Consider the following 15,489-nt stretch of genomic DNA (forward strand, 5'->3'; position numbering starts at 1 on the left):
TTATGTACATATACGTCGATGTCAGCACTGTTCTTTTTTTTGTAATAAAAGCAGCACTCAAAGCACTCCAAATTTATTCCAGTAGTGTATATGTATAGTAAAAAGATTCATTCTCCCACTACCGCTCACATTAGTTTGGCACCAGCTTATATCCGCGTGTTTCACCCCACGCTTTTATAAAAGAAAAAACGCAAAATGATTTTAACGAGCGAGTAAAAGTATTAAGGACGTTAAAAATTATAGAACTATACAATCTCGTCTGCACGATAGTCTTTGTTACGGTAATATGATATAAATCCGTCGTAAGTTTAGCTTAAAATGGTTCCAAGGCTACGCCCCATGGACGTGTAACTTTCCATGAGGAGCCGCGCCCGGATTTTAACATTTTCAACTACAATTCAAAAACGTGGCACCGATAAATTAGCACACCTCAATATTCCAGCTAACCGCTTCCAAAGATATGCGTCATGAGAATTTTAGGTTATGTCGACACCTGAGTGGAAAACCGACATAGAAAATTTTCTCAAATAGGGCGTTTTTGAATCGGCAGCTGAGAAGGGGCGTTCCTCAACCAAATTCCGAGATAGGGTGTTTTTAAATGAAATTCTGAAGTAGGTCGCTCTTGAAAACTTTTCTGAGATAGGGCGTTTTCGAACTGGCTGCCGAGATAGGTCGATTTTCCACTCAGGTATCGATTTGGGACGCGCCCCGTTCCCTTTACCATCAACTTAATTTTTTTCTATCAGTACGATATTGACAAATCCCCATAGAAAATTCGAATACCCCTACAAATACATCCAGAGATTTTTATGGGAGCGACCACGGAACCTTTTCCAAAAACTTTCCCTTTCCTATAACCCCCCAACAAATTTTCTCTGTGTTATTGCAGTATATCCCATTTCAGCGCAAGTCAGATCTGAAACACAGTCAAAAACTCTTATTTATCATCTTTATCTTCGGCTACGATCAGCTTCTACTCTGTAGGGTCGGCGTGACTTTTCACTTTTAAAGTTTATTTCCTGAGTTTACTATCTCGGCTCGGCTTTCAGCGTCCACTCTCCGAGGGCTCTTGATTCTTGATCGGTAGTCATGCTTTGCATAGGAGATCTTCAAGGTCATATTAAGATGGATGGATGGCTATCGGACACGGCAGCTTTTGCAGTTTTTATCGGCTCTACTGCTATTCGAATTTCGTAATGAAACGTCGATCCCATCAGATCATAGATGGGCGCAGTTTAGAGGAGCGTTCCTCCCGATAAGTTGAGCGTATTCTAAGCATCAATCTACCGTCGAAGTTCTTACAGTCTTCAAACCTTCCGGAAGTTGTTGGACTGTTCGAATTTTTAGGTACTAGGGCGTTGGCCAGCATCTCAATCTCTTCGTTCTCTAGCACCTTAGCTGCACTTTCCCTCCCATCAGCTGCCAACACCCAACAACGGCATGGCACGTGAGTTTATAGGCAATATCTTTGCTTTCAGCTTGGAGGTCTTGCCTGACCAAAATCCAATAACTTCCACGGCAGCATAGGCAGCATCTTTGCTTTCAGCTTGGCATTCCTCGTCGTACCAGTTTTCTTAGCTGACCGAAATCCAATAACTTCCACGGCAATGGTACTCTGACTGTTCCCCCGATACAAAGTTCAGAAGCTCTGATTGTTTCCGGTTCAGTCGTGCCCAGAAGTCAGGATTGCGTTGTATGAGGAGAATCTATCGTATACCTATTTTTTTATTTACTACAACCGAGGTCGATGTAAATAAGAATGTATAATCTCACTCTACGAGATTTTAAGGTTGTGGGAATTTCCGAGCTGGAATATAGCCTACCTCCTCGAAAGTTTGTGGCTTTAATTTCAATCAAACAAGACGGCCATATAATTTTTGGGATTTTGTAATATGTTGCAGTTTCCAATTTGCCAATGGTAGAACTAGCAGAAGCCAGCGAAATGGCCAAACAGCCGAAAAGGAATCAACTAAGGGTTCTATACTATTTCATATTCTAGAATCCCGGCATCATAGTTATGATTCCCCAACCCACCCTGGGTACCAGATATCCACATATGCAAATTACTTTTGAGACTTCCTTGTACTATGCGTCGATCTTGGACTTCTACCAAAACTTCCCTATCAAAAGGAATTTCGGTTATTTTCGAAGATGTAAGGTGCTCGATTTATAAAGAAAAAACGGAATTATCAATGTAAAGAGTACTGCGATCTCAATACATGCTCTTTCGACTCGTTTTTAATATGCAGTGAGGAAAAAATCATCAAGGCCACGTTTGTTTTCGTCTCATTTAATTCATTTTTACAACAATTTACAATTTCATAAACGTACGCTAAACCCCACTATGCTGCCGCAACCACTCGCGCGCATACTGCACACGCGAGTACACACCGGGGTATTCCGGTCTGGCACAACCATAACCCCACGACACCACACCCACCAGCACACCATCTTTGTTGGTCAGCGGACCACCCGAATCGCCTTGGCAAGCGTCTTTGCCACCTTCGAGGTATCCAGCGCAAATCATACGCTCTGTAACGCCACCAAATTGTTTGTACTTCTCGGAACAGAGATCCTGATTGAAGATCGGCACCTCAGCCTGCCGCAACCATTGCCGTGATTCGCTCTCATTCTGCGTATTACCCCAGCCGGTCACATAGCAAATATCGCCATCCATGAATTCGTCACTCGCCCCCGGCAACTTGACTGACTTTTTATTCTCCGAGAATTGGATCTCCTTATCGAGACGCAGTAAAGAGAAATCGTAATCCACATTGGAGTAATTGAACTTTTCATGCTGTACAATTTCGTTGACGCGTAGCAATTGTCCGCCGCTAGAAGCTTCCGAAGAACCGATGCGTACCTTTAGTTTTTCGGCGGTTTTTCCGCTGAAAGAGGTGGAGATTAAAGTAGATAAGGATGAGATGCATAAAAACTAAGGAACTTACGCAGTACAATGAGCGGCCGTAAGTACCCAGCGAGGCTAAGCGGAAAGAAAGAGAAGAGTTTACTAAGACAATGAAGTTAAGTAGGGATGAGGGTGCCTTTATAGAGACAACCTCGAAAGTATCCATATATTTCATATATTACGAGACCACGCCTTAGATTTACCAAGCCTGGTCGCCGTAATCTTCGGGAAAGTGTGCGTCTTCTACTAAAAACAACGCGCCTTTTCTGCTAACTTACCGCTATAATCGAGCCTCCACATATGTGTCCACCGCTTGTCTGTAGTGAAATCTGATGTGGCGCATCGGTAATATTTACTTTGTAGCCACCAACAATGCGTCCATCAAGGCGTGGCCGCGGTAAGATAACATCGGAGGGTAAGGCTGCGTCGTCCATACGCGCCGTATTCACTTTTTGTCCCCTCAGTGGCTGTGGAATGATGCATGCTGCAAGGAATAACAGGAAAGGAGACGGGGGTTAACAATTTGAAATCCAAGTTTGTTGGAAAAATGGCATGGCTTTACTTCTGGAAGTTCTCAAACGAACCATAATAGGCTTAGCTCTAGATCCCAAACACTCTAAATCAGAACCTGGCGCTAGGAACTTTTGGATTCTCACACACAAAGCCGAACGGTTCTCATGAACACTCTTCCTCTTTGAGAGTATATTTTTTAAAACCTATAGACCAAATAAAATCGGATGTTCAAACTGCTTACTTTAGTAACTGTAACTTGTATACTAGTTGGGTGGTGGATGAAATTTGGTAACGGTATTTACGTAATATTGGATCTCGTCCATGAGTTCTCGAATATGTCTTCTGATGGTCAAATGCACCCTACTGTGGTAACCGAGCAGGAATTGCTCAAAACATATATTATTTTATTTACTAAAAAAAAAAGAGTCCTGCCGGCATGAGGAACATAACTTTTAGGAGGGTCGTGCTTAGTGAAGTACCTGAAACCTGGAGGAAACATTTGCACTCGACTTTCTTCTTAGCTTCGAGAGTCCGAATGGTGCCCAAGCGTCTGGCAGGTGAGCCCTGTGGTTGCATCCCTAAGATCCAAGAGCGGCAGTAGCCACCTAAAACGAGGGTGCGATTCAAAAACTACGTATGTGCGCCGACCATCCTCGAACTTAAGCCTCTTCGCCTAACCATAGAGCAAAACGCAAAATGAGCTGTACTAAGTTTTGGTGGAGAAGGATATGGTAACGCAAAGTAAAAGCTAGGGCCTGTGCTACATCTAGCTCTATTTCGTAGAGACATGAGTAAAACCTTGATTTTTAAAGAGAGGCTTACTCCATAACAAACAAGGTAGGCGGATGGCTATGTAATTAATCTGCGCGCGGAGTTAAATTAATCAGGAAATTATCGGAGAATTTGTAACGAATAGTGTGAAATAAGATAGCGAACAGTATTGGAAAAGAGACTGCAGCTAACATTCCAATCAGTTCCGAGCCCTTCCTCGCTGTAACTAAAAGAGTGCTATTAAGGAAAAGCTCGGGAAGGAAGTGAGTCATTTCACGACACTCCGCATGCCGGGCACTCGTTGGGCACAAATGAGTTCACTCTGATCAGATATGAGTTAAGATTTCTGCAATATCCACAGCGAAATTGTGCTATCGTCGGGGATAGGTCGGGAATCGATGTACATAAGTTGAGACCGACTCCCTGTGAATGCCGTTTATGGCCTGTCGGTATGCTGTCGGGTCCAGAGGTTATTTTATGAACGCCTGTGTCTTCGTTCATTGCGTCTTATTAGTTAAGGATAACCACAAAATCACAAGCAATTTAAAACCTTTCCACCAATAGACTCGCATATTCTCAACAACGTTTTTTCACCCGAGTGCTGGGTAAGAGCGATTTGAAGATTTTGTTTTGGTGCGGCAAAAGGGGGCAACTCTTAAAGGTGACACGAGATTTTTAACCGTCAGAAACTGTGCTATCCGTGTGGGTTCATTTGACAGCTTGACCTCTTTTGTCCTGATATGAATCAAGGTAACTTTACAGTGAAAAAGCGACTGGATCGGAGAGGTAGCTGCTTGCTTTCGAACTCAGGTTATCCGTCTGCTTTGGCGAACCACAACATCGAGATATCGTCACAATGCATGAATCTTCATCATGTGGCTGAGGGGCTCCAAAATAACTAAAATAAAAGCTGCCAGAAATATAGTATCCTCAGGGACGTTCTAATTTCCACTTTAATTTGAATTGAGTAATTAAGAATCCAAGTCGGCGTTTGATAAATTTGCATGCTCCCAGAACCCAAGTATGATAAGATTCCGAGGCGAAACGTTGTTAAGGATTTTTATAGTTGTATTGTGGAACGATTTTCCGTCATCCCTTGTCCGGTTTCGGCGTTGTGCCATCTTCAGTTTCATTTTTCGTTCCATGAAACCGGTTTGTCTCCAAACCAAATTTGACAAGGGATAATGGAAAAACGTTCCACAATACATCATACCCTGTCGGAAACACAAACAACCAAAAATTAATTTTTATAGTTCTTTCGAATTTGGAATCTCCGAACAAACTGTATTGGTAAAAGTACAATCCAAGACTTTTGCCAGCAAGGCGACTTTTTGAATTATCTTCACTGAATGTACTTCTATAAGTCATGAACTTCAATGAAGGCTCAACACTTCGGCTTTCCAATTAAACCAGATTATTTCCTGTATTTTTTACAATAACAATGGTTTACCAGTTTTAAACAAAATAATAAAAAAAAATTAGTTCTCCGTAAATAGCTAAAAAAACAGAAAAAAATATTCAACACACCTCCAGCTCGCACTTCCTGCATTAATCCACATAATACCAAAACAGTAACAGCTAAACAATATGACTTAGTTCCCGACATAATATTAATCTTCTGCATAAAAAACTCCGAACACCGAACTCACTCCACATACGTCAATAACTCCGCACGGAAATCCAAGAAAAACTGTGCCTTATCAAGAAACTTGTTGCACCTTATATAGCACGCATAGCTGCAATAGCCGCCCCTCAAATCTAGACCACGTTTCTATTAAATGGTGTTTTCTTTTTTTAATTGTGCACGCAACAATCTTGACCGCCCAGGGTTTTATAGCATACTCTATGCACATATGCGCACCGACTATATAGAACATTGTGATATGATTTCAACGAGCAGCGCTTGACTCGAATGGCATACATACCATTAAACCATTGTGTTGGTACTGCAAATCAAAATGAGGCCAATAAAACAGAAGCGCAGACAATTCGCACCCGCAAGCTTGAGTGGCTTAGATGCACCACTCGAAAAGTAGTGAGGTGTCCAATTGTTGTACGCAGTTACATGCTGACAAATGTAAGTATGTTGTTCTTTAGCATTGTGTGCTTTTGTGGTGTTTGCAAAGTTTTAAAGGAGCTGATATGACACAGATAATCTAACTGGTTTTTACAAGTGAAAATGAAAGCACTTTGTGATGAGCACTGTGTCAATAAAACCACAAAAGTTGTAAATTAAGCAAATAGTTTGTATATCTAATATAAAAACCTCTGTATACACGTACCTAGGGTTGTATAGACGTGCGCGTATATGGTATCTTGAGCACATTTGTTGCACGGCGCCTAGTCGTGGCCAATCTGATTTATCAACCACGCAATAGATTTATTTATATACGTTAATGTTCTGGCCGTTAACTTCTAGCAACCACGCCTCAAAAGGTTGCCGGCATAAATGCAAATATGATGTTTTTTTTAGCTGTATCAGCTTTTTATTTATATATAGGACGTAACTCAGTAACCTTTTACATGCTCAGCAAATCTTTTGTTGTGAAATTCCGAATTCTTTTAATAATTATAAATTATTGTAAATTAATTTATTTAAATAAATTAATAATTTTTTTTTTAATATCTTAATGGGGCAAACTAATCAACCACATAGATGAATTGGCGACCAACTTCGACAACTTTGCCATCGACTTTCAATGAAACCTGCTTCTTCTCTACATCTAATGAAAATTCGCCCTCGGTCAATGGAGTCTTGCCGGTTTTGTAATCTTGGAATAATGGAATTTGGCGTGGTCCAAGCGCTGGATCATCATAGCGCCAAATTTTGAGAGTTGACAGGTCAGCTGCGAATGCAAAAAAAAATACATATTATGGATACATATAAAATCCGCTGGCAAAAAATGTTATCAATAAGATTTTAGATAAAAAAGAAAATTGATTAAATAAATTCGTTTATGGAGCGCTTAGTCGTTTAAAATTCATTAAATGACTGCACACACCTTTAAAGTTTATCAACTTTGCCAGTTTTTCAATCAACTGCTTTACCGTGTCGCCTTCACAAATGACTGTGTTTACTTGAAACAATCCAGATCGCTCAACTGGATTTACCAGTTCGACTGTCACATTCGGCGCTATCATAAACGCTATGAAAGGTGAGCCAGGACGCACCTCTTCACGCGTCTTCTCTGGTGCACTGGGATCGTCGGTATATTTAACTTCTAAATCATCCACCTAAGGAACAGAAAAATAGTCAATTAATATTCTTCTGTAGCTTAACATTTCCCAACCAACACCTACATCTAATGTATTTTTCAGATAGTCCAGATTGTTAAGCAGCACTTGTCGCTCGTCGAATTCCAAATTGATGGCGAGCGCATCAACACCTTTGCCACTTTCCACTTTCTCGCGTATCATTTGCGCGAAGGGCATTACACGCTTCATGAACTTCTTTAGCTGCTCCTTTTGCTGCAGCGTTGCCGCAATAATTTTATTATCCGGAAACTTGCCATCTTTACTATACAACTCACGCAGCGTGTCGAGCACACAACACTGCCACGGTGGGTAAGTTTTGGCTACCCAGACTAATGCGCGATCCGGCTTGACACTTGCCGGGTCCACCGCCTTCTCCTTGCCACCCTTGCCCTTGACATGAAGTAAATTCTTCAGATTGAGTCGGAACGAATGCGCCGCTTCCATCAAATACTCAGATCGTTTAATATCAATCTCATTGATTTCGCCTACGCTAGGCCAGCGCGCGTGTACTATGGACTGCTTATTGCCTAGCAGGCCCCACACATAGTCGGCAACATGTGGACAAATGGGCGCCACAAGAAGTGCTTGGCGGCGTATAAACTCCAGCACCAACTGCTCATGCATACCTTGCGCCCCAGACAGCTCGCGATATTTGTCACGCGCTAGTTGCAGCTCATAGAAACCAGTGCGCAGCGCTTCTTTGAACAGCATTTTGCGATAATTCTCGTCGGTTTCGCGCGTCTTCAGATTCATTTCACTGATGAACACCTTGTCGTTGAAAGTGTCCGGCTCGCCCTTACGGAGCAATGCACGTGAAGCTAGCATCTCTTTCACCCACTCAATAAATGTGTACAGCCGAAGAATACCAGCATCGGCAGTGCTTACAACGAAGTTGGCATCTTCTACGCCGTCGCCGGAGTCGGCCAGACAAAGTCGCGTACCATCAGCAGAAAATTTCTCAACGGCTTCGTAGAGTGTAAGAAAATTGCCATCAGACTTGGACATTTTGGCGGAATTTAGCAGTAGATGGCCATTGACTCGGGTGCCCAAAGGCCACTTGTCTTCGTTATTTGGCCAAATGGCAGCGTGGTTGTAGAGCATAAATGTAAGATGGTTATTAATCAAATCCTTGCCGCTGACACGTAGGTCCATAGGATACCAGTACTCGAATTCGCGACGCAAAATGTCTAGCGATTCTTTCTTTACCGGCAGTTTATCGGAATAGGGAGTTTCCGTAAAGAAAATGTAATCCCACACGTCGGGTGTCATATCTTTGGCGGTAATGCCTTAAAAGTGAGTAAAACATACATTTAATATAACAAACATTAAACTAAGCCAAATTCGACTAGCCTTAAGCAAGTGCTGCATCTTCCATAGGGACTTCGTCTGATATTCCCTACTCATGCAACTGCTCATTCTTACCTAGTGGACTCGGTGTTTCGCCTCTAAAGGATCCGGCTTGCAGTAGGTGCACAACTGTGTAGAAAGCCATATAAATTGTGGAATCGGATAGCGATTCAATAAGCCACTGTTGGTCCCACGGCAGCTTTGTGCCAAGCCCATAAGTTCGAGAGCAGGCGTATTCGTGCAACCAATTCAAGCATGCTTCGAAGTTATTGCGCGCCTCTTCGTGGTATACCTCCATGCCATCCAGCATCATTTTGGTCTGCGCTTGCCACGCAGGCTCGCCGTAGTTCAAATACCATTGATTGCAAAGTGCCACTACACACTGATCGCCAGAACGGGAAAGAATTAGTTTTTCTGGTTCATAATAGATTTCAGCTTCATTCGCGGCTAAAAGTTTTTTCTGTAAATCTTTCTTTATATCCTGCACTTTGCGTCCAGCGAATTCACCAACCAAAAGTACGCCATCGTAAAATCCTTAATAAAATTATAAAATTATGCATTACTTCAAACGTAAAGTGGTATATCGAGGTGTACCTTTCAAGTAGCAAAGCTCCTTCGCTTCAGCCAATTTGTCTTTGTCATTCTGGGACTGTATTTTAAATTTTTCATAGGCATAGATAGCACATGTGTTTCCCAACGTGGGCACCTCTATGATAGGCACTGGCGTAAAAGGTAGTACCATCTCATCCTTGATGTTGTACTTTTGACGGAATGCTTCTTTTTTCTGCAAATCTACTAAGGCCGCATAATCATCAGGCGAATCGGAAGGTACAGACGTCACGACCCCAGTGCCTTTATCTTCTTTAATCGACAACATTGGCAAAGTGTAGATAACTTTGTGTGATGTCATTGGCGCAGCAAGCGGTGTGCCCAACAAATCCTGACCAGTCAGCTCGGCGATCTCTATCACCTTTCCTTCTTCGACACTAAAGCCCTGGTAGGACATATTTCGCGCTGCGCGACGTGTGCTTATCCACACCTCATTTGAGCGTGATGTTTGCCAGGCAATGTACTTAATATCAGGATGCAACCAACAGTTTGTCTGGCCATACATAGTTTCTGGGCGGAGCGTGGCGGCCACCATATAAATGGGTGCAGTAACTCCGCTGAAATGGTTTCATTTTGTTTTTAGTAATGTTGGAATTTTCATTGTAATATTAATCATCTACCTCAGCTTTGCTGGCTTTTCAAGCAACTTCATTTTAATCAAGGTGTATTCTTGTGGGCCTACCCCCTCACCCGTTGAACGGTCATGATCCATGCAAGGTTGACCATCTTTTGGCGAGTAAATGGTGTAACGCTTACCGTACATCACTTTGCCGCGATTTTTTAGATGGAGAAATTGCCAACGTACAAATGAATCGTAATAGGGATTCGCATCAGTCGTAATGAAAGTGCGCCGAAAGTCTACCTACAAAAAAAAAAATTTCGCTAAATGCTTTAAAAATTATGTGTTAAGTTTTTAATTTACATGAAGGCCTAGACTTTTTAGATCCTTGATAGCCAGAGGCGGAAAATAGTTCAACCAGTATTCTGCTTCTGCGAAATTCTTTATCTCCTCGTCTTTCAACCCAAGGCTTTGCATAATCTGCCACTGATATTTGGCGGCAGCTGTTTTGGCAACTGCCTTGCTCTTCTTACCCTTGGATTTGTCTTTTGGCACTTCGCCTTGTTCCGGCTCTACGGGAACATTTGAGTTTTCTTCCACCGGAAATTTAGGCGGATAGCCAAAGTCTTGCAATTCTCGTTTCAACTTATCGGCGCATGCTTTAATGGGCATGCCAGTGCAGTGAAAACCAAATGGCCAAAGCACACGTCGTCCCTTTAGCCGATGGTAACGCATAGCAAACTCGGCTTTAGATAGCGAGAATGTATGACCCAAATGTAGGCGACCATTCATGTAGGGAAACGGAAAAGTGACAAAGAACTTCTCATCCAGACTTTGGCGTGGCTCAGCTGGCGCATCAGTTTCGTGTACATGTTCACCTTCCCAGCGTTGCTGCATATCACGCTCAATTTGCTGAAGATACTCCACCTTAAAGGTGCCCTTTCGTTCGATGTTTGCCTATAATTTAATACAGAGATTAGCAATTTGAATAAAACATGAATCACTGTGTGCATAGCTGTCCACGTTATTGCATCAGATTGCACTCGTGGCGTAGCAAAATGTGCAATCTACAGTGAAGGCGTTTTATTCATGTTTGTACTGAAGGGATCGTTCGTATTTGCGGGAACTATGTACTTACCATTTCGTTTAATTTCTGTGTTGTTTTATTGGAATTGAATAAATACACACAAATACGCAAAGAAAATAGAAAACGCTAAACGAGCAGCAAAACTGCAACGTGTTCCCGGCAACAGCTGTTGAACTTGGGATGGCAAAGCAACGATGTCACTATCGATAGAATCGACTATCGATACTATCGATGATATTTTACATGGTATAAAGGGCATGTCAGATAAAACTTTATAGCTTTGCGTGACATTTAAAACTTTGCCAGCAGAGCGCAGAGCCCAAAAGGTTTGCCGCAATGATCGCCAAGGAAACAATTTTGTATTCCGATGTAATCATAATTTTGTAATTTTGTATCAGCGATATAATTAAATTTTATGTTTCCGCATAAAAATCTGAAATTGAATGGAACCAAATGAAATGAAAATTAAGCTAGCTGATGCTCAACGCGCGAAAACAGCTGGGACCTGGCCATCTATGTGCCGTAGTTTATGCATACATTTCATCTTATCTGCCAAAAAGCCTGATTACGGCAACTTAGCTTAACTTAACGGAACGTAGAACTTAGAGAAATGAAACAGAATTCGACGTGGCATTAAGTTACGTTAAGTTTCGGCTGTTCAATTATAAGCAGCACCCATTTAACAGAATTTTTAAGAGAGCCTTAAGTTACGTTAGGTTGCCATAATCAGACCAAAAGCGAACCTGTGTCGTAAATCGAAACAAGCGGTTTATCGGGCATAGCAGTAACGGACCCACAGCATCGATAACACGTGTCCACAAATAAAAATCGATGAGCGTAATGGGCTGTTTTTGCTTACGCGTAAAAGCACATTTAGCGCATTTAGCTCTAAATGCTACTCTAAATGTACATTTATCCATACAAAATTCGTCACCTAAATGCAACTAAATGCAACTCCATTTTTGCATTTAGAATCTAAATGCTAAAAGCAACCCTGTGATCTTCCAAAATTTCCACGATTCGAACATGGTTTAATGAGAAGAAGTGGCAACATTGCTTTTTCGAGTATACAGCCGCTAGCTGCGTTTCAGTGATCGCCGATCGAGATTTCATTTATTATTTTACATTACTTGGATAAAGAAAAGTTACGCAAATTAAACATCGATATGATGCTGATAGAAATCTGGATTAATTTGTGATCAACTCTGTTTGTTTTGTTTCCTAATTAAGTGTGGAAATTATAATTGACAGCACCGACAAATGAATATATACACAAACAAATGTTTGGTTATGGTTAAAACAATTCAAGTTTTTGTATTGAATTTTCGGTTTAGAATTTATTTTTTCCTTTTCAGTAGGGGTTTTTGCACATTATCTTTTCTGTGAGAATTTATCGTAATAGATACGGATCTGAATAAGCGACTGGAACACGGCTGTTTGTCAAAAGCATACGATTTCGAACTCGCGTAAAGCGAAGCGCACATTGGCGCGATTCTGTCGTTGCGAATCCGCAAGCCCAAAAATTACAACAATGCTACCCACACATTTTAATGCGCTAGCGCACACTTGCACGATTCCGTCGCTGCGAATTTTTCGAACATTCAATGTTCCTCTCTATTGACGCGTTCGAAACGCGGCTTGCAGCGTTTTGAAGGCGTCAAAGAAGAAGAAGAAAGGTGTCACAGCAATAAAGGCAAAGAAAAAAAACGTGTAATGTACAAAAACTAATAAAAACGTTCGTAATAATAGTATTTTGTACGATTTGGGCACGCCGAGTGCGAAAATACACGAAATAAAGGGAAAATTGAGTGAATTGTACATCGGAAATCGACGCGAAAAAATCGCTCAAGTGTGCGCACGTTTGCGGATTCGAAGTGCGCTTCGCTTTAAAGAAAACAAAGGAAAACATGGTAAACAAATATTAGATCCCACTCGTATGAAAGCTTGGCAACTCTGTTATACTGGGCACTTTTCGAATTTCGAATTCGTATGACAGTTGACTAACAGCTGATACGGAACCATATGTTTGTAAACGTTTCCTGAAGTGTCTTGTGGATGAGCTACAAAATTCTCTGGCCGGCATAAAAGCTAGTTACTTTACAATTTTAACATTATACCGCTAGGTTCCTCACTAATAAACTACCAAGATGTCGTATATGCTACCACATTTACACAATGGCTGGCAAGTGGACCAGGCCATACTCTCGGAGGAAGATCGTGTTGTGGTAAGTACCCCGAAAAGAAACTGAAAACGCCAATTTCCAAGTTTGTTATAATTTTATTCATGCAGGTCATACGTTTTGGACACGATTGGGATCCCGCTTGCATGAAAATGGACGAGGTCATGTACAGCATTGCGGAGAAAGTGAAAAATTTTGCAGTTATTTACTTGGTGGACATCACCGAGGTGCCAGATTTCAATAAGATGTATGAATTATACGATCCCTGCACCGTAATGTTTTTCTTCCGCAATAAACACATAATGATTGATTTGGGTACTGGTAATAATAATAAAATCAATTGGCCGCTTGAGGACAAACAGGAAATGATCGATATTGTAGAAACGGTATATAGAGGAGCAAGGAAAGGACGTGGTCTTGTCGTGTCACCAAAGGATTACTCTACCAAATATAGATATTAGGCGCTATTTTATTATTAATGACTATATAATATATGCACGTATATACAGTATATCAAATTATCACTACTATTAAGTCACCATATCGTTACCTTAATACAAAAAGGCGCTAATTTCGAAATTCAGCTTACAAAGTTTAATACATCTATTGCTCACTAAAAGCTTAATAGAGTTTTAAAGACATCTACTACAGCAGTAAAAAAAAGTTTCAGCTGTTTTTTTTTTTGAAATCCCAGGTTTTAAAGAAATTCCCAATTTTAGAACTTTGATTTTTTAAAGTTTTGTAATTGCTCTGTAAAGAGACACAATTTTGGATGAAGCCTTTCTGTATCAAGGTAACGATATGTACGTACATCAGCATGTAATTTTCATCTCATCTATCAGCTAAGTCGGATTGTGTAACTAAAATGCGAATTTAAAAACAAATCTATAGTCTTAATTTTTGAAAAAGCTAATCTATGTGTGTTCACCTTCATTTGAATGGAGTAGAGCATGAGAAAGCCTGGACATGGGCTTACTTTATGGGTAATAATAATAGTATAGAAGTTTTGCCTTCCATATGTATGAGAGGATTAATGAATGCGTTCCTAAAGCTCTCCTCCTAGTAAAAATATTTTGGGACAACGCTTGCTTTTCAGACATATGTACATATGAATGTACATATCGTCACCTGAAATTCCAAATAACGTAACAACTGAAATGGAAAAAGTCGTGACTATTTATTTATTTTTTTCATTAAACGTTGTGGGGAGTGGTAATTTGATGAAATCCATCATAGCAATCAAAAAGTGAATTTTGAACTTTTTATAAGTTACGACTTTTCGCATTTCAGTGACGATGATGTTACGTTCTTTTGCATTTCAGGAGACGATATATGAATCTTGTCGAAATGACTGTTGACTCAGTTGAACAAAAGCCCTGCAATTCTTACACCTTCTACTTCCTATGGCGCCCATTTGGCGCTTTCCATATATATAAAATTAAAACGCAAGTTCTTACAATGTACGTATGTAAGTAATAGTTCTTTATTCTGTTACAATTTTTAATTTATTCAGTTACCCTTTTACTTCCTTATATCTAAAGCGCTAACATTCACATAAACTCACTTTTATTTATTTATTTTCTTTGGTTTATTTGTTTCAGTAATTTATTGTAAGTTTTGTTACTTTCGTTTATAACATTTAACTAAGATTTATAACACATTTTTTCGCTAATAACAATTTTTTAATTTTCAAAAGGATTTCGTTTCATTAACTAATTCCTTGCTTCATTGTTTCATCTAAATTTAGATTGGTGATGCCTTGTTTAACATCCGTTTGAAATTTGTGTTTGCAAAAAAAAACGAGTTTTTATTGTTTACCATTTATTTCAGTGAAAAATTATTTTTTATACGCTGTTTTTGAGCGAAAATGTAGGCAGGTTTTTAGGAAAGCTTCAAGAGAAAAATAAATACAACAAAAAATAAATAATTAAATAGAACTAAAATGAAATAATAAAAATAAAATAAACAAAATTTGTTAATTAAATTTTATAAACGGTTATATAAGAATGATATTTATGATTTAAACCATATTGTCGAGCATTAGAATAGAATTTATTTGCATTGCAAAACTAATATAAAATTAAGAATTAAGAAAAAATTTATGTTTTTCCTAACATTTTCTGTTTAAAAGTTGTATTCATTATGTTGTAGTTTACAGTGTACTTGTGCGTACCAAATATATATACTTATGTACATATATACATAAAATGTATTCTAAAATTATAAAAACTACTCGAAGTTTTAACGAAACTTTACTTAA

General features: G+C 40.0%; 3 protein-coding genes across 4 annotated transcripts; 1 reads left to right on the forward strand and 2 right to left on the reverse strand.

The window, feature by feature from the left end:
• Positions 1-2,237: 2,237 nt before the first annotated feature.
• On the reverse strand, positions 2,238-6,563 carry LOC118741263 (trypsin-1). 2 transcript variants are annotated; one of them, XM_036473175.1, is made up of 5 exons: positions 6,475-6,557; positions 6,118-6,394; positions 3,187-3,392; positions 2,949-2,983; positions 2,238-2,888 (listed from the first exon to the last, which is right to left on the reverse strand). In XM_036473175.1, the coding sequence occupies exons 3-5, from the start codon at positions 3,340-3,342 to the stop codon at positions 2,333-2,335; spliced, it is 747 nt and encodes a 248-aa protein (XP_036329068.1). In that variant the 5' UTR covers positions 3,343-3,392; positions 6,118-6,394; positions 6,475-6,557; the 3' UTR covers positions 2,238-2,332. The 2 variants fall into 2 exon arrangements, with proteins under 2 accessions (XP_036329068.1, XP_036329067.1); XM_036473174.1 differs by lacking the exon at positions 6,118-6,394 and having other exon boundaries at positions 2,239-2,888; positions 6,475-6,563.
• Positions 6,564-6,665: 102 nt separating this feature from the next.
• On the reverse strand, positions 6,666-11,228 carry LOC118741258 (leucine--tRNA ligase, cytoplasmic). Its single transcript, XM_036473168.1, has 8 exons — positions 11,101-11,228; positions 10,326-10,919; positions 10,024-10,265; positions 9,389-9,960; positions 8,870-9,328; positions 7,493-8,733; positions 7,195-7,426; positions 6,666-7,038 (listed from the first exon to the last, which is right to left on the reverse strand). Exons 1-8 carry the CDS (start codon positions 11,101-11,103, stop codon positions 6,833-6,835), a joined length of 3,549 nt encoding a protein of 1,182 aa, XP_036329061.1. The 5' UTR covers positions 11,104-11,228; the 3' UTR covers positions 6,666-6,832.
• Positions 11,229-13,068: 1,840 nt separating this feature from the next.
• On the forward strand, positions 13,069-14,142 carry LOC118741266 (thioredoxin-like protein 4A). Its single transcript, XM_036473180.1, has 2 exons — positions 13,069-13,274; positions 13,340-14,142. Exons 1-2 carry the CDS (start codon positions 13,197-13,199, stop codon positions 13,688-13,690), a joined length of 429 nt encoding a protein of 142 aa, XP_036329073.1. The 5' UTR covers positions 13,069-13,196; the 3' UTR covers positions 13,691-14,142.
• Positions 14,143-15,489: the final 1,347 nt, after the last annotated feature.

This window comes from Rhagoletis pomonella, unplaced genomic scaffold, assembly GCF_013731165.1.
Source record: "Rhagoletis pomonella isolate Grant_MI unplaced genomic scaffold, Rhpom_1.0 Rhpom_scaffold_00006, whole genome shotgun sequence".
NCBI lineage: Eukaryota > Metazoa > Arthropoda > Insecta > Diptera > Tephritidae > Rhagoletis > Rhagoletis pomonella.

What these genes read in the sequence shown, in the direction of transcription:
- LOC118741263 (XM_036473175.1), bottom strand. Translation starts at nt 3,342, where the DNA reads ATGGACGACGCAGCCTTACCCTCCGATGTTATCTTACCGCGGCCACGC. An exon ending in GTGGAGGCTCGATTATAGCG is followed by an intron (nt 2,984 to 3,186) that starts GTAAGTTAGCAG and finishes CTTTCCGCTTAG; the next exon opens with CCTCGCTGGGTACTTACGGC. An exon ending in ACGGCCGCTCATTGTACTGC is followed by an intron (nt 2,889 to 2,948) that starts GTAAGTTCCTTA and finishes CACCTCTTTCAG; the next exon opens with CGGAAAAACCGCCGAAAAAC.
- LOC118741258 (XM_036473168.1), bottom strand. An exon ending in GAAAAGCCAGCAAAGCTGAG is followed by an intron (nt 9,961 to 10,023) that starts GTAGATGATTAA and finishes AAACCATTTCAG; the next exon opens with CGGAGTTACTGCACCCATTT. An exon ending in CGAAACACCGAGTCCACTAG is followed by an intron (nt 8,734 to 8,869) that starts GTAAGAATGAGC and finishes CTCACTTTTAAG; the next exon opens with GCATTACCGCCAAAGATATG.
- LOC118741266 (XM_036473180.1), top strand. Translation starts at nt 13,197, where the DNA reads ATGTCGTATATGCTACCACATTTACACAATGGCTGGCAAGTGGACCAG. An exon ending in CGGAGGAAGATCGTGTTGTG is followed by an intron (nt 13,275 to 13,339) that starts GTAAGTACCCCG and finishes TTATTCATGCAG; the next exon opens with GTCATACGTTTTGGACACGA.